This window comes from Hydra vulgaris, chromosome 14, assembly GCF_038396675.1.
Source record: "Hydra vulgaris chromosome 14, alternate assembly HydraT2T_AEP".
In the NCBI taxonomy this organism is placed as follows: domain Eukaryota; kingdom Metazoa; phylum Cnidaria; class Hydrozoa; order Anthoathecata; family Hydridae; genus Hydra; species Hydra vulgaris.
Genome location: NC_088933.1, coordinates 1,457,501 through 1,481,061, shown reverse-complemented (window position 1 = coordinate 1,481,061; position 23,561 = coordinate 1,457,501). Strand labels below are relative to the sequence as shown.

Sequence of the window (23,561 nt, the reverse complement as noted above, 5' to 3'; positions counted from 1 at the left end):
GGTTGTTTATGTATATCACAAAAAGTAAGGGGTCTAAAACGAGTCCTTGAGTAACTTCATTCAGATCACTTTTTTCCATTCGGATTTTTCATGTCCAACTCTTTGTACATGCCCGGATAGCCATAATTTGATCCATTCTAAGGGCATTCTTTGTATGACATAAGCTTTCAATTTTTGTGTAAGTCTTTTTTGTGGTACCTGGTTACAGGCCTTAGCTAAATCGGTATAGACAGCATCGACAAGTTGGGTATGATGAGCAGTTTCAGTACAAATGTTGCAAGATACTAACACATTCATTGTGAATCCATTTCAGGATATGACCTTGAAAATATTGTTTCTTTGAATATAGGTAAAAATATTAGGCAATAAAAAAGTCAAACTATTATTTGCTTTGGTGTTAACTCTTACAGAAGTTGTAAAATATGATGATAAAACTCTTTGATAAAATATTAGATATTCAAAAAACCTGAAATGAACATACAGAACATACTTTTCATAGTTATTCTTAGTAGTATATTGTATATATATTAGGTAACTTATAGATGTGCAGAATTCATAGAATATCAAAGTTTTAAATTCTATTTTTTCTACTAAATGTAAGCATATTGTGTTTAAAAGAGATATGGGAACAGCCAAATTTTCGCAATGCAATTGTACGTATAAGTAAATTCCCATTCAATTTGCAAAATTTAAAAAGATTTATAAAGGAGGTAGAAGTGTATATAACGGTTGGGTGCAGTTTGGTTTGAATGATTATGTAACTTAAGTATTTAAAAATTTGCTGTGAAAGAAATAAAATTTTAACAAAAGATTTTAAAATAGTAAAAAAAAACTAGAAACAAAATCAAAGGTTGTAATTTTTTTCGATTATTTTTAATTATTTTCTGGTCCAGAAAATAGTACAAACACTAAGTAAACACTACAAACTATACCTGTAATTTTGCAATAAATAACCTTGCTTTCTGAATCTTGAAACGAAAACCTGAAATAAACTTTTTCATTCTCACATATCAAATTTTCAACTTTGATAAAGATCTCATTATTCTTTTTTCTTGTCAAGTAATACGGAGGTGATTCCTTTATATTACTCATAGATGACCAATTATCATCTTTGGGGAATTTAAATTCAACTAATGTACACTCTACATCTTCATGTAAATCAAATTTGAATATACAACCAAATGGAATTCTTCTTTGGCTTTAAAAAAACAATTTTTATTTAACTTATTTTAAAAATTCTAGCAAAAATGCCACCATATATTTGAATTAAAGAAGTAAATGTTACATATTTATTTTGTCCGTTTATAAAGAAAAACAAAAATGCATATATATATTTGCCACAAAGTTTGCAAAATTTGCAAAAACTTTAAACAATTTTTAAATTTATTTTATTTAATATCATATTTTTTAGTTCAAAAAAAAAATCATTTAAATCTAGAATTAAAAAATAGTAAAATTTAACCCCTCTGTTTCTACTGTAAATTTTTCAAGTTATGTTACTGAAAAATTCTGTAAATTTCTCAGTAACATAACTTTTTAAAACTTTTTAAAACAGTCACATTACTTAATAACATTTTTCAACTTATACAGCTCTCGGAATTAAAAAAAATAAGGTCGGCAATAATTTACTGACCTTAATCTTTTAGAGGTATAAAGGACAGCAAAAAAAAAAATATATTTGATACAAAAGTTTTAACATAAACCATAGAAACAAGGCCGGCAACTTTTTGCCAACCCCAAACATTTCTAGGTTTGCAGTAAGGTTGGCATTGTAGAATGCTGATGTATGTATATATAAATATACAGCCCCAACTTTTAGGGCTATACTGTAAAATTGCCTAAGTTCGGTCACTTAAGCTTTGAACGTTTTTTCTTTCTATGTTTCAAGAAAAAAAATTGAAAATTTCAATTTTTTTTCTTGAAACATAGAGAAAGTTATATTGATATTGTAAAAACAATAAAAATGAAAAAAAAAACTTGTACTCAATATTTAATTTAAAATAAAAACATCTACCTTGACCGAACTTTCAATACCATCTCATAAGTTTCGCCGCTATATAAATACTCACCAACTTAATGTCAAAAAAAATGAAAACTAATTTTTAAATGCTGTCTTATTGTAAAATAATGATATAAGTTCAGGTAATACCAGTAACTAAGGAGGGTGTCGCTCTGGACTCAAAAAAAAAAAAGTATTTTGTGGCACCAAAGAAAACAAGAAGGAGCATATAGAAAAAGCCTTTTTAAATATAAGTAGTGATATTTTTTATTTTTACTGTAATTAGTCAACTATTTTATTACTTTGGCCATTATCACATTAGTTACTTTTTAATAAAATTAAATAAATATTTTTCAATTAATTTAAAAAGGTTTTTTAAATAACAAAAAAACACTACTTTGCTTTAAATGAGCTTTGTTTATTTGCATTTCCTGCACGTATTGTTGACCATAGTAGAACAGCAAGATCCACACAACCAATCATAACAGGATTCACAACATATCCATAATTGTTGCTGAGCTGTAATTTCATCTCAAAAAAAAATGTCACAAGTTTGAGATTTTTTAGAACTCAAAGAACTGTCAGTTAATTTTGAAAATATGAACACAGTTTTTATTCAAATAAAAGATCATGGTGTGTATCCATTATAAAAATGTCAAAAATTTACTGGTAAATTTACTGGTAAATTTACAGGTAAAGTTACCTGTAAATTTTACATTTGCAACACTTATCAACATTTCACAATATTACTGCTAATAGTCTCCTTCGTTGTTTATTCTTGAATGACAGAAGTTAGAGTATTTCAAAATTTCATTTATTTTAATAAAAAAAGTAGTCAATTTTTAAAATTTATTAATTTTTTTTGTAAATATAATTAATTTTGTGATTCTTAATAATAATAAGATTAAATTTGATCATTTATTGTAATAATTTGTTTATCTTAGATTTTAATAGTATACAGCTTTTCAAATAGCTGTTTTGCTAAAGAATTATTTTAGCAGGTTGCATATAAACATTTTTTTTGTTATATTGGTTCATATTTTCAAACTAATTACAAATATTATTTGAGAAAAAAAAGTTTGTAAACTTTGATTTTGCGTGCTTATTTTTTCTTAAACGACCAAAGTCACATGGTGACCGAACTTAGGTGATTTTATGATATATATATATATATATATATATATACATATATATATATATATATATATATATATATATATATATATATATATATATATATATATATCTGTGTGTGTGTGTACAGACCTTGGCAGATATGGCGGGTGTCAACCATCCCCACTTTTACACTCACGTAATGTAGTTAGTTTACACATGTAGTTAGTTTACACAGGTGAAATAAAGCTTGTTCAAAAATACATTTTTTTTTTTTTAACAGCAAAATTTGAAGTTTTTTTAAGTTAGTCATTTTACATAAAAAAAAAATAGTAAGAAAGGCATTTAAAATAAAATGCTTGCTTAAATAAGTATTACATAATTATGCAATAATGAAAAAAAAAGCAAAAATATGTTTCTTCATTATTAAAATTTTTTGAGATTCTTTAAAGTAAAAAGGTTCGTAAGAGCATTAGTAGTTTTAAAAAAGCTATTAAAATTTTATATCATTAATCAAAAACTTTTTTAAAATTAAATACTCTTTTTAATTAATTAAGTTAATAGTAAGACAATTAGGTTAATAGTTTTTCGTGACAAACCGGAATTTCTATTTTGTAATCACCACCATCATTAGGAACTCTTTTTTGACTTCTGTTTCAGTATCACTATCAAGATTAAGCTGGCATAACAACAGCATTTGTTTGTTGTCTTCTCTTTGCCTCATCCAGCTTTCTTTTTAATTCTGCTTGTTGAGGCTCATAAATATTTTCTTTAGCAATCTTCATCATACAAACATTCTGTTAGTCTTCCAAAAATATCTTATCTTATTCAGCATCATTGTCGAGAAATGTCAAACAGTAATTTGATACTAAAATCTTTTTCTCTAGCAAACTGTGACTCACTGGCTCTTCCTTAATTCAATTTAATTAAACTATATTCATCAACACATGCTTTCACTTTTGATACAATGAGGCTCGTAAGTTATTGGAATTTTCGCACTGTAACAGATTTGAGCTAAATCATTAGACATTGCTTTTGCACTGGCTGGAACTGTTTGCAACAACAGCTAAAATGTCATTTTAATAACTCCTGAATTTACATAATACATAATAAATTTTTCCTAAATCTACTTTTTCATCTGTAAATAGAAAGATTTCAATTCGAATTATCTACTGTTAGTAAACTAAATTTCCTTATGTAGGGTTTATAATAGCTTATATAGGTTTATAATCATTGTGAACAACTTAAGTAAGAAAAACATTTTTTAGAGTATAACCAGGAAAAAATTTGAGGTTATACCACCATTGATGTTTATCGAATAAAAAAATATAAAAGTAATGCAAAATCTAGTTTATGCGAGGTCTGATTTTGTGACATATTCATCAAATAGCTCTACTTATTCAGGTATAGTCAAATTAGAGATTATGTAAAAGATGGTCTACCATGCACTTGTTGGTTTGATGGGCCCAAAAACTGTTGATGCCAACAATACCATTAATGCAATTATATGCCATTTAAAATGCTTAATAACAAGTTTCCAAAGTCTTAAAGAACTGCTGCATCCTTAAGCGTCAGATCAGGTTATCCTGCTACTGGTAACATGTAACCCAGTACAATCTGCTTCATGTCCTGCTGCCTTGTAGGATACACCTTTTTAGGCAAAGGCTAGGAGATGCCAACTCCGATTTAAAACACCCCCTGCCTTGGGGCTCTTGGTTGAGTAAAGGCTAGAGATGGTGTCTCGATAAAAATACTCATCTTGGGCAGATGTTAAATGCACCCAGCTACTGTCTTGTAGAAGGCCTCCTAGGCAAAGACTTAAGGGGGTAAACAGATTCTATCTGTTGACCAGCCTCGCACCCCTTCTTCATCTATTAGGCTGGCGCAGATGTATTTTAATACATTGTTTCCAGTTTAGGATGTTGAACGCTGGATCTTCCTGACTCAATGCATGGGTTTTGCTTGTATCTCTGTTTTTAAGACTAGGCAACTCATTCTATTATCTCCTAATGAGGGTACAGCTTTAAAACTCAGTTTTATGGTTCTGAGGCCGGCTGGTAGTCAGGTTTCCCGAACTCTGTGGTAGCTCTCAGAGAGGCTGATTCCATCAACAGCTGAAAAATATCAAAGTATTTAACAGTGCCATGTTGCGCATGGATAGTGTCCCTGTTTGTACTTTTGGTGTGCATTGCGGAGGCCACATTTGGAGCCCTTTGTTACGGCTTAGGGTTTATTAGTAGTAATGAGGCAATTGCTATTTAAACAGTGTTCTGAGTACTATCTATGCTTTGAGTCAAGTTCTTCAATCTAATTTAAAAATGAATAAAGTACCAAAAACTATAAAACACAAAACACCATCATCATCACCAAGTATTCTAAACCTATCATTCACTAATATTCGTGGTCTTCGAAATAACTTTTCTTCTCTTTGTGAGACTGAGTTCGGCTGTCTCATCTTGTGATCTTAGTGTTGATGGTTATCTTCCTCTAATTCGTAAAGACTCCAACAGTCACATGCTTGGCCTTGGCATTTACATTCGTAAGAATTCACCCATTTGTCGTGAAACTAGGTTTGAATCCACAGACAATTCGTTAATGTGCTTTCGTTTAGCACCACTTCACTCTATTGCCTTTCTCTTTGTTCTATATCGCTCTCCTTCATCTCAGGACTGCACACTTTTTGACAGTATTTCTGATCATATTGTCCAAGCCCTCTCTCTTTATCCATCAGCTAATATAGTTGTTGTCGATGACTTTAATGCTCACCACTCTGAATGGCTTGGCTCTAGTGTCAGTGATTCGGCAGGCATTAAAGCCCACAACTTTTGCCTTTCTCAATCCCTAACTCAAATAGTCAACTTTCCAACTCGCTTTCCAGACAACCCGAATCATTTACCTTCTCTACTCGACTTATGTCTTGTTTCTGATCCTAATCAGTGCTCAGTTTCTCCACATTCACCCTTAGGTTCTTCTGATCACAGTTTGATCTCTCTAAAACCAATATCTCATTCTTCTTCATTACCTGAATCCCCCTATTATCGAACCTCTTACAACTACAGTAAAGCTGACTGGGATTCTTTCAGTGATTTTCTTCGTGATGGCCCTTGGGTAGAAATCTTTCGTCTTCCTGTTGACAAATGTGCTTCTTACATAACTTCGTGGATTCAGGCTGGCATGGAATCTTTTATTCCCTCTCGACGATTCCAGGTCAAGCCTCACTCTCCTCCATGGTTTTCTTCACACTGTGCTGCTGCGATTGCTAATCGAAACCGTTACTTCCATATTTATCAGCAAAACAATTCTCCAGAAAACAGACGTCTGTTTATTACTGCTAGGAACAATTGTAAAAAAGTTTTGTCTAACGCCAAAGCCCGCTATTCTCAGTTCATGAAATCTCGTATCTCATCTCAAAAATTAGGCTCTCGTGACTTCTGGAGAATCTTTAATAATATCAATAATAAGGGCAAATCTATAATTCCACCTCTCTTGTATGGTTCAGACTTCGTCACCTCACCTAAAGACAAAGCCGAATTGCTTGCTAAAAACTTTTCATCAATTTCATCTCTTGATTCCACTAGTTGCGTTCTACCTGATATTGCCAACAAACAGGTTGATTCATTGCTTGACATTCATATCACTCCAGCATCTGTATCTAAAGTGATTTCCTGCCTAGACTCTTCTACAGCTTGTGGCCCGGATAACATACCTGTTATTGTCTTGCAGAAGTGTTCTCCGGAGCTGTCATTTATACTCTCAAAACTATTCAACAAGTGCTTATCAGAGTCTTGCTTTCCAGCCTGCTGGAAAGCGGCATCTGTTATCCCTATCTTCAAAAATTCTGGAGAGCGATCTGATTCATCTAACTACTGTCCCATTAGTCTTCTTTCTATCATAAGCAAGGTTTTTGAATCTTTAATTAACAAACACTTAATTTCTCATCTTGAATCTAATAACTTACTTTCTGACCATCAATATGGATTTCGATCTTCTCGTTCTACAGCTGATTTGCTAACAGTAATAACTGACAGGTTTTATCGTGCATTAGATAAAGGTGGAGAAGTTAAGGCCATTGCTCTTGATATTTCAAAAGCTTTTGATAAAGTTTGGCATGCTGGTTTTCTCCATAAGCTTTCTTGTTATGGTGTATCCGGCAACATCTTTAAGATCATTGAATCCTTCCTTTCCAATTGTAGCAAAAGTTGTCCTCGATGGACAACACTCTTCTTCTTATTCTGTAACTTCAGGGGTTCCTCAAGGTTCTATCCTTGGCCCTATACTCTTTTTAATTTACATTAATGATCTTCCAGATATTCTCACATCTAAGGTGGCACTGTTTGCTGATGATACTACCATTTATTCTTGTCGTGATAAGAAACCATCACCCTCTGATTGCTTGGAGGGGGCATTTGAGCTTGAAAAGAATCTCACTTCTGCTAAAGCATGGGGCTCACAGTGGCTGGTTTTAACTTTAATTCAGATAAAACTCAATTTTTTTTAGCCAATCGTTATCGCAATAATTTAGATCTTCCTATATTTATAAACGGTCATGTACTCGATGAGTCACTTACTCTTCATCTTCTAGGATTAACTCTTACTTCCAATCTTTCTTGGAAACCATATATCAAATCAGTTGCAAAATTAGCATCTGCTAAGGTTGCATCTCTTTATTGAGCTCGTCACTTTCTTACTTCGGATTCTATTCTCTATCTCTATAAATCTCAAATCCGGCCTTGTATGGAATACTGTTGCCATATCTGGGGCGGATCTTCTAATGATGCCCTTGTTCTTTTAGACAAGGTGCAAAAACGCATTGTAAACATTGTTGGACCTGCTCTTGCAGCCAACCTCCAACCATTATCACATCGTCGTAATGTTGCTTCTCTTTCTCTTTTCTACAAATACTATAATGGGCACTGCTCTAAAGAGCTAGCGTCTCTTGTGCCATCTACTATAATTCATTCTCGTGTTACTCGTCATTTAATTAAGTGTCATCCTTTTTCTGTGACTGTTCCTAAGTGCTCCAAAAACGTTTATTTGTCTAGTTTTTTTCCTCGAACATCAGCTCTTTGGAATTCGCTTCCTTCATCTTGCTTTCCTGATTCATATAATTTGCAATCCTTTAAGTTGTCCGTCAATCATTATCTTGCTCTACAATCTTCATCTTTTCTCTTTTAGTAACTTCCAACTTTAATTAGTGGCTGCATGCAGCATTGTTGGAAGCGAAGATGTTTAAAAAAGAAAAAAAAAAAAAAAAAAATACTTTTTTTAAGTAGTTAAGGATGCAGCGGTTATTGAAATAATACATTGGTAAACAGAATCTATTTAGACTTCATAGACAAAATTAAAAAATATTATTTTAAGTACATTTATCCATTTGATTAGTTGTTTACTAATCCACCTTTCCACCTATTAGTAATACTTGTTTGTTATGAGTTAAACAGTCTTTTAGATATTTAGTTTTTTTATTATTTTTGTTGCCCACGAGTTTCTCAGTTTTAACAAATCTTCTATAAAATCAAATTTTAAATTGTAAAAATTTAACCTTTTTAAAATTTATATTTATTTCTATTTTATTTCTAAAATGTCTAATTGTATTTATATTTGTCCTCCTTGGAAGGCAGGTAAACTTAAGTAATTTTAATCGAATCCAGACATTATTTATATGTATTATCTGAAATCCCTAAGGAAGAAAACTGCAATAGTTTTTCAACACTTTTATATAATACTTACTTGATTGTAATTGGAAATATTGATTATATATTTAACTGAATATTAGTTTTAAATACGTTAAGTTTATATACATATGTGTTAACCAAACCCTAACCATTTGACTTTTTTATTTTAGTCATTAGCTTACAGCTAATAATACTAAGAATAAATAAAATTAGAATACTTACATATTTCTTTTTGAATCAAGTTTACCTGAATCTAAAACAAGTCATAACATAATTATAATTAGTTAACAAAAAAATTTCTATTATTAAAAAAATACTACTTTATTTGAATTTAAAATGTCATTTTTTATTATCTAAAAAGCCACTTTTGACTTTATGTATATTTATTAGAAGTTAAAGTTGATTGGGATTGTAACAGATATTTTAAGTGAGTGAATGATGTATGTGTGATATATACATGCATATAAGAGAGAGTATTTTTATTTTACTTCACATTTTATTTGAATTTTTGCTGCAAGGCTAAAAAACTTGCTTTAATTAATATACAAGCTAATAATATTATGCAGAGTTATAAATATAAAGTATGCATAACATTGAGTATTGGATCTACAACCTGATTATAAAACCAAACTAAAATTATTACTTTTAAACTAACATTATATTTTTGCTTCTCGAAGTCATTTTTCGTGTGAATATAAAAATCCCTAACTACCCTTAAGAATCTGGGGGACAAGAATAATTACAAAAAATTAGACCATTTTGTATTTTGACACTAATTCAACTCCTAATTTATTGTTTTAGTTATTTAATTTTTTTATGGAAACATCATTACTGGAAATTACAAGAGTATGAAATTAGATTTCTGAGCCTTATTAGAAGCCTATATTTAACTTCGCTTTATTATATCATAAAGGTTGCTCTTTGTCAACATTGGCAACTGTTAATAGTGTACTATCTGAGTACTATCTAGGCTTTGAGTCAAGTACTTTAACAAATTTAAAAATGACTAAAGTGCCAAAGACTATAAAACACAAAAAACCATTGCCATCACCAAGTTCTCTAAACCTATCATTCACTAATATTCGTGGACTTTGAAGTAACTTTTCTTATGCTGAGTCTTATCTCTTGCATAGTTCACAAGACCTACTAGCTCTTTGTGAGACTAATTTCAGTTAAACTATCTCATTTTGTAATCTTAGTGTTAATGGTTATCTTCCTTTAATCCGTAAAGAATCCAATAGTCACATGCTTGGCATGGGCATTGACATTCCTAAGAATTCACCCCTTAGTCAGGAAACTAGGTTTGAATCCACTGACTATTAATTTATGTGCTTTTCTTGAGGACCACTTCACTCTATCCCTTTTTTCTTTGTTCTATATCGATCTCCTTCATCTAATGATTGCACTATTTTCGATTTTATTTCTGATCATATTGACCAAGCCCTCTCTCTTTAACCATCAGACAATATTGCTGTTGTTAGTGACTTTATTGCTCATCATACTGAATGGCTTGTCTCTAGTGTCAGTGACTCCGCAGGCGTTTAGGACCTCAACTTTTGCTTTTCTAAATCTCTAACTTATGCAATCAATTTTCAAACTCGCTTTCTAGGAAACTCAAATCATTTACCTTCTCTACTCGACTTATGTCTTATTTTTGATCCTAGTTAGTGCTCAGTTTCATACAAGATTTCATGACCTGAGAATAGCTAGGTAATTGTAAGAAGTACTATGGTAAGGGGATTCTGGCGATAAAGAAGAATGAAATAATAGTTTTAGAGAGATCAAACACTGATCAAAAGCATCTACGGGTAAATGTGGAGATACCTAAGATTTTGTCACCACACCTAAAAACAAAGCTGAATTGTTTGCTAAGAACTTTTCATCAATATTACCTCTTGATTCCACTAGTTGCATTCTACATGATATACCCAACAAACAGGTTCATCGTATACTTGACATTTGTATCACTCCAGCTTCAGTATCTAAAGTGATTTCCGCTTGGATTCCTCTACAGCTGGTGGTCTAGACAACATACCTGTTGTAGTCTTGCAGAAGTGTTCCAGCCTGCTGGAAAGCGGCATCTGTTATACCTATTTTCAAAAATTCTGGAAAGCTAACTGACTCTTTTAACTATCGTCTTATTATTCTTCTTCCTACCATCCTACCAAACTGTTGAAAAAAAAAATCTTTGCAAATTGTTTGATTAAATATTTTAACACGTTACCATATAAGATACAAGTGTCAGATTTGAATAATGTCACTTTAATTATTCCAGGACATATTCATAAACATGCTTTCCTAGCTTTTAAGTTAGCTAGGTCATTGATGATATCATGGAGTTCAATTTCCTCATGTTACTTTAAATACTCATAAGTCCCATTTTCCTGTTGTACTTGTGGTTAGTGTACTTGTAGATTGTGATACTCAGCTGTAGATTGTGGTACTCAGCTGTAGATAGTGTACTTGTAGATTGTGGTACTCAGCTCTTTTTTAATTAAATTCAATTTAGGAAACAATCTTTCTATCAAGCAGTTTGCTATTAATAGCACAAGGTTAATGAAGAGCGCAGTCTTGGCATTAGGGAACTTATCATGCACAAGTTTAAATGACTTGAAACTTACATATTATTTCATTACTAAACTTACATATGTAACGATTATTTTATCATATACAATTTTTATTTATTTTTTGTTTGTTCCATTAAAAAAATTTTTGCTGTTTGCCAATTCAATGTATATCGATAAGATAGAGCAAAACAAAATTTATGTTAATCTGTTTTTATTCATAATTACCCATTATGTAAATTGTGTAAACTATTATTGATTGTTTAACTATTATTTAAATAAAAATAGTTTAATATTATTATTCAATTAGAATGTTGTTTAATAAATAAGGAGCTAGGTTTAAGACAATAAGTATTTAGGAAGAAAAGCTTAAAACTGATTTCCCTATTATATGGGACCCTATTATTTGTGGGGCCTCAGGCTTGACCCTAAAAAACCCTAGACTAAATATGACGCTGTATATATTTGGGAAAATGAGACATTGTTTTTTAAAGCTAATTGACTAACATTTTCTAAACACAAACAAGCTTCATAAACATTTTTACAGGGAAACAGAGTTAGCAGAGTTAGCTTGTTTCTCCGAGCAGCGGCCTTGTTTGTCAAGGTTCGTGTTTCAGAGCTATAGAGTTGAGAGAGGGTTATAACCACTAATAAGTAGCCTCCTCATCTGTAGTGGCCTTCTCGGCCTTGATGAGGTAAATAACAAAAAAAAAAAAAAGCTAAAGTTGTATGCCAAGTGTGAAATCTATTACAAATTCGCACAACAAATACATTTTAATCAACAATACAAACCCTAATCAAGAAAAATGCCACTGATTTAATAAATATTTATGTACATTGTTCATAATAATTGTCATGAATGTTACAGTCTTATGATATACAATGCAACATTGTATACCATGAGACTATAACATTCCACTAACCATAATTACTATTGGTAATCTCTCCTAATAAAATCGTAATCTCTTCTAATAAAAAGCCTTACATTGGTATAAGTAAGAATCTATTTAAATTAAGATATGCTAATCATGTTAACTATTTAACCATCTCCAAATACAAAAATGATACTGAGCTCTCAAAGCAAGTATGGAAGTTAAAAAAAAGCTAATTTAGATCCTATAATTAAGTTGAAAATTATCTATTGCTGTAAAGCTTACAATCCCAAACTGAATCTTGCAAACTGATCGTTAGAGAAGAATGAACCAGAGACTGGCAGTTGCACTTACATTGTGTATGTCAAATGTAACCACATTTTTATGTGTCAGCTCACTTGCCTTATACAAAATCTGCTCATTTGTCTAGTCAGCATTTGGCAATGCCGACCTAATCGCCAACCTAGAAGTGTTTAAGGTCGGCAAGAAATTGCTGATCATGTTTCTATGTTTTATGGTAAAACTTTTTAATTTTTATAAATTTGTATAAATTTTTTTTTGCTGACCTGATGCTGACAAAAATTAACTGTGATAGAGCAGTTGTTGCGCATCAATGTGGCTTTATGCAAAGTCATTGATTTATTTAACATGCCAATTTTGTAATTTTTTCTTTTTTTTCACAAAAATTTATTGTGAAAAATAAATTTCTTTGATGCATACTAGACCCAAAAATCATACTTTAATTTGATCAACATCTTGAAATATTGAACTTTTCAATTTTGACACTGTTTTGGCAGCCATCTTAATATTTGATAATTATTTTGTTTTTTGATAAAACTAAAAAAAGACAGTCCTCACAAACGAAATAGTAGAAACAAGAATTATGTTTCTAAGTGATCTACAAGCTCAGATACAACAAATTATTTTTTAGACACCATCTTGGATTTCAGTAAAAGCTTTACTCCAATTATGGCTAATTTTTCTAAAACAAATCAGGAGTGCACACAGAGTAATTTTTTCCGGCTCAAAACCTTATTTGACTGGGCTATCATAAAACTACAACTTTCCAAGTCTTTCATAAACCATTTACTTGCTCTTTACCTCTATTCTTTTTTTTCTAGTAACTCCCAACTTAATAGTGGTTGCTAACAGCTTTGTTGAAAAAATAAAAAAAAAAAGTAAAAATAATGGTGTAAAAAGTGTGAAAACGAGAAATGCAAGAACTGAATTTGTAACTCACCTAAAACTGCAGAACAAGTCAACAACCAGAGCAACATCCAGAACCTCAAAATAACTCAACATCATCACAAGAATAATAATTAGTTTATTTATTAAATTGTTTGTTTTTTTATTAATGATATTTGTTATTTTATGAATTATACTTTCTTAACAACCCATCGATTTGCATATTTGATTCTCCTCAGATGTGAGGAATTTTTTTTCAGTGAATAAGTTTCTTTAAAAACTTAAAACCAATTTAAATTTTGATGGAAAAAAAAAATAAAAAAAACCTATTTTCCACAAAAAAAAATTATTAAAATGATTAACTTCATTTGACCTTTATTTTTTTTTATATTAAACTCATATTCTTTAAAATTCCGAAAAAAAAAAAAATTACCTTAAAGAACTTTTTGTTTATTATTTCATTTCATAAAAATATTGGAAGATGTTTATAGCACTTGGAAACAAAACTTGGAAGATTCATAACTATAGTTGGAACTAACTTGGAGGATTCATAATTATATATATTATACTTATAATACTTTAATTATATATTACAGGCATCGTTTTAAGGCGTTACTTGTAGGGCGGTTTACATACACCTTATGCGATTTTAAGTAAGCAGTAAGCGATTTATGTTGAGCAACTCTTTATATTTCTTTACTTTATAAATTATTTTATAAGCGGTAAGATAAAAGAAGTGATTAAATTTAAAAAAAAAGCCACATTAACTTTGGAACGAGGTTTATGTAAAATTATTGCAAAAGTTTGAAAGTTACAAAAGTTTAAATGACAATTATGTTATGACAATGATATAAGCACTATTTACTAATAAAAGAAAACTCAAATAAAATTAATAGTTTATTTTTGTTAGTTTTATCTAATTGTTATGATTGATTTTTTAAGGCTGAAGCAAAGATCATAAAAGCATAAATTAGTTCTGATAAAAAATATATGATTTAATTTAAAACTAATTAAATAAAAATATATAATTTTATTTTGATTAAAAAATATATATAATTTAATTTAGATTTTAAAAATACTTAATTTAACTTTGATTTGATAACTATCAGTAAGTTTATTAAAACTAAAGTTAATGCTTGGGTTTGAATTAACTTTCAAATTTATATAAAGATATTACTAAATATTGTTTGATATTGATTTTTTATTTGCTCTTAAAAAAATTATTTTTATTGCAATTGTTTTTTCAATTTTCCTTCCAACACATTATTCTTTTTTACTTAAATTTGAATTTTGAATAAACGACTGCGTCAAAAATTTGCACAATATTTAAGTTAAATTTTTTATATTATAACGCAAGTTAAATTGCAGCGATTATTTTTTTAATAAACGATATACAGCGATATAACTTTAATAAAAAAATAATGAACTAAATTTAAAACTCTAAATTAATAAAGAAAATAAATTAACGTAATTATTTTATTTGTTACTCGCTAACTTTTTTTAAATAAAAAATCATTTGTAGTTGCAAAGTTACAATAAGAAGTTTAGGAAATAATCATTTTAAAAATTCAAAAAATTTACATACTTTAATTCATTTACACAAATGTCGAAAAAAGAAAGAAATTTGCTGATATCAAATATTTTTATAAATGCAATATTAAATTTAATTACTTAATATTTAAAAAAAAAAAAAAACAGAAAAGAAAATAAACATTCCCTTATAGTAATAATAAAAAAGCTATTAATTAACATTTAACTCGATTTGCAGCAACTAATATATAGCAGTTTTGAAAAAAATTGATGTCTTAAAAAATTAAGAATAAAAAGAATTTTATTATGTCAAATATTGCACCAAGCTAATGCATTAGGCATTTTTTTTTAAAAACAAGGCTTTTATAATAAATTCAATACTGTTAAACTAACCTGGAAAATATTCGACTAGGTCAATCCTACCTATTATTTTCAGTGTCTTAACAAAATTATCATAGTTGTTAACCCCTAGATAACCATGGTGTTCCAAAGTTTGAATTAATTCAGTCGAATTTTTAATTTTTTCAAAAACACCATCACCAATATCTGAATATTTATATTTGATTAATTCAACATCTTTCGTTAACAATTTATTTGCAATCTTCAACATAATGTCTTTATGTTTTTTTCTTCCCATTTCTATAAATTAATTTCTATAATATTAAATTTTAACTGATAATTAATCTTCAATTATTATTCACGACTATTGTCATGCATAGATTGATTAATAACAAAATTGATAAAACAACTAAACTTCTTTTTAATAACTAAAAACAAAATTAATAAAACAGCAAAACAGCAGTACAACTAAAATAAAAACAAACTCTTTTACACTGCATGCTTATAAGATTGCATTAATTTCCAGAAATATTCCCATTTAATAATGTTCAGCAGTGGTATTTTATAAGAAAACCATATGTAAGCAATTACATACATACGACTATAATATTGTCATATTACTATAATAATAAAAATATAAAGCATCAATTATTAACTATTATACAAAAACCGTTAATAAGAAAAAATTAATGCATATTGTCCAAATGTATAATTAAGACAAGTACCAGAAAAAATTTGCACCTGTTCTGATGTGGTGCATCATTTTAAATACGACTTGTTTTAAAATGTCATTGTATTAGTTTTATTCAAAATTTAAAAAACTCTGTTATCAAAACAATTAGCTTTAATTAAAATGTCATCAAATCAAGTTAAGAATTGAGAAAATATTTTGCATTTTCTCGTTGAAAATCCTGGTGTATCAAACCAAGCAATTTCTAAAGAGTTGCAGAACAGTGCAGAGCATTTTGAAACGATTTAAGGGCACTGGTACAATCAAAAGGAAATCAGGAAGTGGAAGAAAAAAATGGTTCGTTAGATAAGATCTTGGCAAAAAAGTGAAAGATACCTTTGACAGAAAACAGGAGATTTCTGTTCGAACTTTAGCGAATAAATTTAGAAAATAAAGTGTTTCCACAATACAGAGTAAAGAGAAATTGTAGCTATAAATCTTATGAAAAGAAAAACGTTTCTCGTCATGAAGAATAGCGAGAAAATGTCACAATTCGTTGTTTAAAGCTACTCTATAAAAAATTATGCGCCAAAAAATCTTGTTTGATTATTGACGATGAAACTTATTGTGCTACATATTTCCGATCTCTTCCAGGACACCAATAATATTCAGCAATTAATCGCAAGAAACTGAATTCCAAATATTAAATGCATTTGAATGCAAAAATTTGCTAAAAAATTTATGGTTTGGCAAGCAATTTGTGAATGTGGTGAAAGAAGCTCTTGTTTTGTGACTACGGGAACAATTAACACCAAAATATACATAAGAGAATGCCTCAAGAAACGTCTTTTGCTGTTTTTGAGAACACACACGGGTAACCCATTATTTTGGCCCAATTTAGCATCATGTCACTACTCTGGGACAACTTTAAACTGGCTTAGAGAACATAAAGTAGATTTTGTTGAAAAACACTGCAATCCACCAAATTGTCCCAAACTACGCCCTAACAAAAGATATTGGGCTCATGTCAAAAGAAAACTAAGGTTCAATGTAAAGAAGCCAAAAACACTAAAGACTACAAAAATAAATGGATTAGAGCTACCAAGAAAGTTCAGCCAAAGACTGTGCAAAAGCTGATGTCGAGTGTAAAATGCAACTTCTACATTTTAGATTTAAAACAATGTGTTTTTCTAAAAAAGTTGATTGAACTGAACAATACCAATGTCCAAAATAAAAAAAAGGTATATTTTTTTGATGACAATGAGGGTTAAAGTAAATTACCTTTTAACTAAAAATATATATATATAAAAAAGTAGGTTTTTTTTTTTTTTTTTGTTAATTCACCTCCCCAAGGCCCAGAAGGCCACTACAGACGAGGAGGCTACTTAATTGTGGTTATAACCCTCTCTCAACTCTATAACTCCATAACAAGAATCTTGATGAACAAGGCCGCTGCGTGGAGAAACAAGTTGAGCGTGGTACTACCAGGAACGTGGTGGGGATCGAACTCGGAACCTCTCGCTAATGAAGCAAGCGCTCTACCACTATACCACTACCCTAGGGTTACAGGTATCAATACTAAAACGTATCAATATTGTATTCTATCACTGATCCATAATTTGATTATGATCGTCAGCTAGAAAATCTATCAAATTGTTATTTATTTTAATGACAATTTGTATTTTTACAATGATATTTAAACTTTTTTGCTCTATACTGTGTTAACAAGGTATATATAAATAAAAATAAATAATATAAATAACCAACAGGAGGTAATCCACCGGTATTAAGGATAGTGGCTCTCTTAGTGTAGAACCCTTTTTTTTATCCATTTATTTAACCATAAAATCAAAAATTATAAATTTAATTATGATTTGCTAAATTAGGTTTGGTGTCACTCATATAGTTAAAAACTATTTATGGAGTGAAACCTTAATAAAATAAACAAATAATATTAAAAAAATATTAAAACAAGGAAATAATAAAGATATTAAACTACATTAATACAAGTATTAAAAAAAGAAGTGATAGGAACAATAATATTAAAAAAGTTAGAATCAGAACAAAAATATAAAGAAGTAAGGCTAAGAAAAATGACAAAAAGAGAGAATGAACAGATGAGATAAGATGAGTGAGAAAAAAATGTAAGAGAAAACAAAAAGTTTTATCACATAAGTTGGGAAGGATAGATTGGGAGAAAAAAAATTCTGCAGAAAGATATAAAAAAGCAAAATAAAGAAAAACAAAATAATAAAAAAGCAAAATAATTACTGGAATTAACATAATTAATAGAAACAATATGGCAGCAGGTAATAGCAATAATAGAGACAAAATGGTAGCAGGTGATATCAACTTACCTGCTCACATTGAAATTTTATGTTTTCTTAAAAAGAAAAATGGATAATTTAACAATGAATGACAACGAGAAAACACCATATCACTTTTACTTTGGAGAGGAAATTAACGAAGCAAGAAATCTAATTTCGAAATTTTTTCCCGAGACAAAACGGCAATAAAACAGTTGGAAATATTCTTAAAGTTTTGAAACTTTAAACACTTAAAATTAAAGTATCTTTGCGTCAAATATAATTAAACATAACTAAAAAAAACTTTTTTTTTTTCAAATTTAGGTTCCCTAAGAACGGTCTTATCACTGAGCACTGCGGGTAAGCATTTAATTGGAAGATTACACCTCCTTCCTAAACGATGTCGCAAAACTTGCCCAGAGATGGAGTTTGAACCACTGATTCTTTGTTTCTGACGCTATTACCGCGCTACGGCTGCTCTGATTTTTACTGAAATCTTCGAATTAGTAAAGCTTCGATTAAATTGTGTTTATTAAAAATATCGAAGGTTGCAAAAGAAAGCAGTAACAGAAAAATAAATAATACAAATTATTATTTACATGTATTACTATATGTTTTTATGCATTATTTATACTTATATCACTACTTAAACATGTGGGACCGTTGCAGCATATTTTTATATAGTGTGGCCAGGGCACAGTGGTTAGTGCGCTTTCTATAAAAGCCCTACCTTTATAAAGAGATGTAATGATCGAAGCGAGCTTTGAACATATTTAGTGCAAATGGTAAAATGCAAGAACTTCCTAACTTAAATGTTATTTAACTGTGCGCTGCGACAAGACCGTAAGACCTTCTAAGGGCAACTAAAACAAAAAGTGAAATATATGTTAGTCTCATGATCGATATTACTTTCATGATAAACTTAAATTTGTAAGAAGAAGCAAACGAACAAAGTAGTTTTTAAAAGTTATAACTATTTTTTTATAATTTAGCCAAAGTCACCTCAACATTTGTTTTTATGTGACAATATTTAGCAGATTTGTTGCAACTAGGCCTTTTAAAATGGAACCTTGAAATTCCATTTTCCCTGGATCAATAGGGTAAAAGTAACAACAGAGTATTGTTTATATATCTTTTATTTCAAATAATTTTTTTCGAATTTTAGGGAGACCTTGCAAAAATTGATGAGGGTGAAGACCTGGGAACAAAAACACGCTCTAAAACGCAAGTCCTCCTGCCCAAACATGCGGGTGGAATAATTGCATGGTCATAACTTTTGTATATCACAGTCTTTTTCTACAAAATTTTGCTTAGGCGATGAAGGTTGCTTTCTTTATATTTTTGAATTTCCGTAAATATTTCACTTAAGTTACAAGTAAAATTTTCAGATTTACTAATATTCTTCCTCACCTCATTGTTGTCTTCAATTATACAAGCCGATGCAGATCTCTTTATAATATCATTTATACTGTCAAATTTGTTATTAATTACCAATGGTTCAAAGTCATCTTGATAGTCTTTTTCATCATCTTTGTAGTTGAACATTTTCCTCAAAATGTTTTCAATTGATTTCTTTATTGTACCATTAATGTACGCCTGAGTCATTTTTTCGAACTCATTGTCATTTTTCCAATCATTAGAGCGCATTTTATGGCAAACAACTAGTTTGGGCGGTCGTCTATTGGATAAATCTGAGAATACTCCACATTTCCACATGTATTTAATTATTTCTTTGTCATATTTACCTCGCTTGCCAGGCAACCTCAAAAATGAGACAACCGCTTCTTTTTCAATTGAGTTTCTATTTATTCTAATTGCTGACTTTTCATGCTCTTTATTCTAGGAGCTTTGATCAGGTAAACCAATTAAGTCTAGAAGTTCAAAGTTTTCTAAATATAAACAATCTTTTGGTAAATATTTTTTTGGTATCTTGATTACTATTTCCTCTATATTCTTTTCGCTCATAAGGGTTTCTACATAATTAGAGAATTTTTCATCAAACTCTGCAAATTTTTTAATACTTTTTTCTTCATCTCCAGTACTAAAGTCATAGGTTTAAACATAAATTTCATGAGATGAAGTGTATATAACTCTGATTGGCTTGGTTGTTACACCATCTCCTGCTTGCGGTGAATTCAGCAAAGAATATCGAATGCTGTTGGTCATAAAATAATAAAAGGAAGATGATTTGTGAGAGTTCGGAGTACCAAATTTAGCAAATAAATAATTCGCGCAATCCAAGTTAGAGAATTTATCAAACTCTATTTTTTTCTCATTTAAACTAGATGTGTCATGGCAATAGCTCAACTTTTCAAAACATTTTTAAAGGCTGTATTGAATTAATGGATAAATTCTTTTGCTTTATCAGAAATTATCAAACGAATTTATCAAGACCTAAAAAAAATTCTTTTATTAATTTTATCTATCTATCTATATATCTATCTATCTTTCTTTATTTATATGTATATATATATATATATATATATATATATATATATATATATATATATATATATATATATATATATATATATATATATATATATATATATATATATATACAAATATATATATAAATATATATATATATATATATATATATATATATATATATATATATATATATATATATATATATATGGTAGTGGTGTATATATAATATGCGGTAGTGGTGTAGTGGTAAAGCGCTCGCTTCATAAGCAAGAGGTTCCGAGTTCGATCCCCACCACGTCACTGGTAATACCGCGCTAATGTTCGTCAAGGTTTGTGTTTCGGAGTTATAGAGTTGAGAGAGGGTTATAACCACTATTAAATAGCCTCCTCATCTGCAGTGGCTTTATCGGCCTTGAGGAGGTGAATAACAAAGAAAAAATATATATATATATATATTCTTTGAAAGTCATTTTCTTGTTATACAATAAAATATGGGTAGAATTCAATGAATGCGGCTGCGTATAAACTTTTTTTCAATATATATTTTTTAACAATATATAATTATTTCGATATTTCGCTGATCTATCGTGATCAGCGTCATCAGGTATAATAAATAAAATAGTTACAAAGAAATCATTATAGTAAAAACAAACCGTTAAAAAGATAACACTAAAAAGCCAAAACATAATACAAAAAATTTTGCAAACAACTGACGTCAGCAGGTTTTTTTTAAAAAATGGCCCCCAGGTTTTATTTGTCACATTATCACCGTCATCCCGATTGAGAACCCCATCACCATTTATCAACTCCTGTCGAACCCTAGCTTTGCTTATTTAGAGTGACTCTCTGATTTTCCGAGTTCGATATTCTGGGGCTACAGATAATGTTTTGGGGTGCAACCAATCAAACTTACCATAGCAGGTTTTGGAATGTTCAGTTGCACCCGAACTGGACCATTTTTCTTTTAAGCTGTTTTTTTGGTGTTTAATACATCTCAATATCACCTTCTTTTTAGTTTCATCAATGTATATCGAACCGCATGAACATTTTAGCTGGTATACGCCAGGGTCTGTGTTTAGTGGTAGTTTAGTTTTATTGTTGCAAAAAATATTTTTTAAATTGGGAGTTAAATAGAATATAACCTTTTTTTTTAATCTTTTTTTTAATAAAATCTGCTGACGTCAGTTGTTTGAGAAAATTTTCTGTATTATATTTTAGCTTTTTATTGTTATATATATATATATATATATATATATATATATATATATATATATATATATATATATATATATATATATTTAGCAGGTAAAAAAAATATTAGGTGTATAGTATACATATGTAAAGTGTGCCAATGCATCAGTTATGGTTTGGTCTTTTAGCCAATTTCGATTAATCATTTGATGCCATCAGCCAATGGTTACCAATGAATCATAAGCAGCCATTGGCAACCATTGGTTCGTCGTAACTATTCAGCAGCATAAGATGTACCAATTCATCAGCAGTGACTCGTAGACGGATATCCTGCTGATGAATAGGTACATCCTACACATAAACTTTACATTGCTATTATCATTAAATTGCCCTCATATATACATTACAAACATTAATTAGCTGCAATCAGCCTTGGCTATTATTAAATAAATATATACAGGACCGTCTCAAAAAAGGGGTGTAAGGGGTGTCCCCCAAAGCACATTTAGCAAGTTTTGATCTATAGTTGGAAAATTGCAAATATTGAGGACCTTTTATTTATTATTTGGTGTCACTAGTTAGCAACATACAATTCAACCCCCCCCCCCCTCCTAAGAAAGACCTCTTCGCAACGGCCCTGAATATATTTATTTCAATATATGTATATACATATAAATATATATACAATATATATTTAAATTATTAAAACAATGAACTGTCTTTAACAGCATGTTTCACTATATATACATATATATATATATATATATATATATATATATATATATATATATATATATATATATATATATATATATATATATATATATATATATATGTATATTATATATATATATCTATATATATATATATATATATATATATATATATATATATATATATATATATTATATATATATATATATTTATATATATATATATATGTATATATATATATATATATATATATATATATATATATATATATATATATATATATATATATATATATATATATATATATATATATATATATATATATATATATATATATATATACATTCTTGATGATCTTGCAGATAAACCTATTGATGGTGAAACACAATGTTAAAGTAATCAAAAATGAGATAAGTGTTTTTACAAATTTATTATTGCACTGTTCTTTTAGAACATTGAGCACTCAATTTGTAGAATACACTAACATAATTTATAATTTATATATATATATATATATATATATATATATAAATATATATATATACATATAAATATATATATATAAATATATATATATATAAACATATATATAAATATATATATATATATATATATATATATATATTCAATAAAACCATAATAATATCCGCGCAAACACAAACACACATTTACAGACACCTCTCTCTCTCTCTCTCTCTCTCTCTCTCTCTCTCTCTCTCTCTCTCTCTCTCTCTCTCTCTCTCTCTCTCTCTCTCTACATATATATATATATATATATATATATATATATATATATATATATAAATATATATATATATATATATATATATATATATATATATAGATATATATATATAAAATAAAAATATATATATATATATATATATATATATATATATATATATATATATATATATATTCTTGATGATCTTCCTGATGAACCTACTGATGGTGAAACACAGTGTTGAAG

The 23,561-nt window shown here is 29.1% G+C and overlaps 1 protein-coding gene across 5 annotated transcripts in view; it reads right to left on the bottom strand.

Moving 5' to 3' along the window:
- Positions 1–23,561, bottom strand: part of LOC136091242 (uncharacterized) — a 62,487-nt gene that overhangs the window by 30,078 nt on the left and 8,848 nt on the right. The window contains exons 3-5 of one of the 5 annotated variants that reach the window (XM_065818483.1): positions 15,362–15,577; positions 9,010–9,040; positions 933–1,198 (exon numbers count right to left, since the gene is read on the bottom strand). In XM_065818483.1, the coding sequence (XP_065674555.1) occupies positions 933–1,198; positions 9,010–9,040; positions 15,362–15,577 (513 nt within the window). Of the gene's footprint in view, positions 1–932; positions 1,199–9,009; positions 9,041–15,331; positions 15,578–23,561 lie in introns of all 5 variants that reach the window. The other 4 variants (XM_065818482.1, XM_065818484.1, XM_065818485.1 and 1 more) reach the window with 4 other exon arrangements.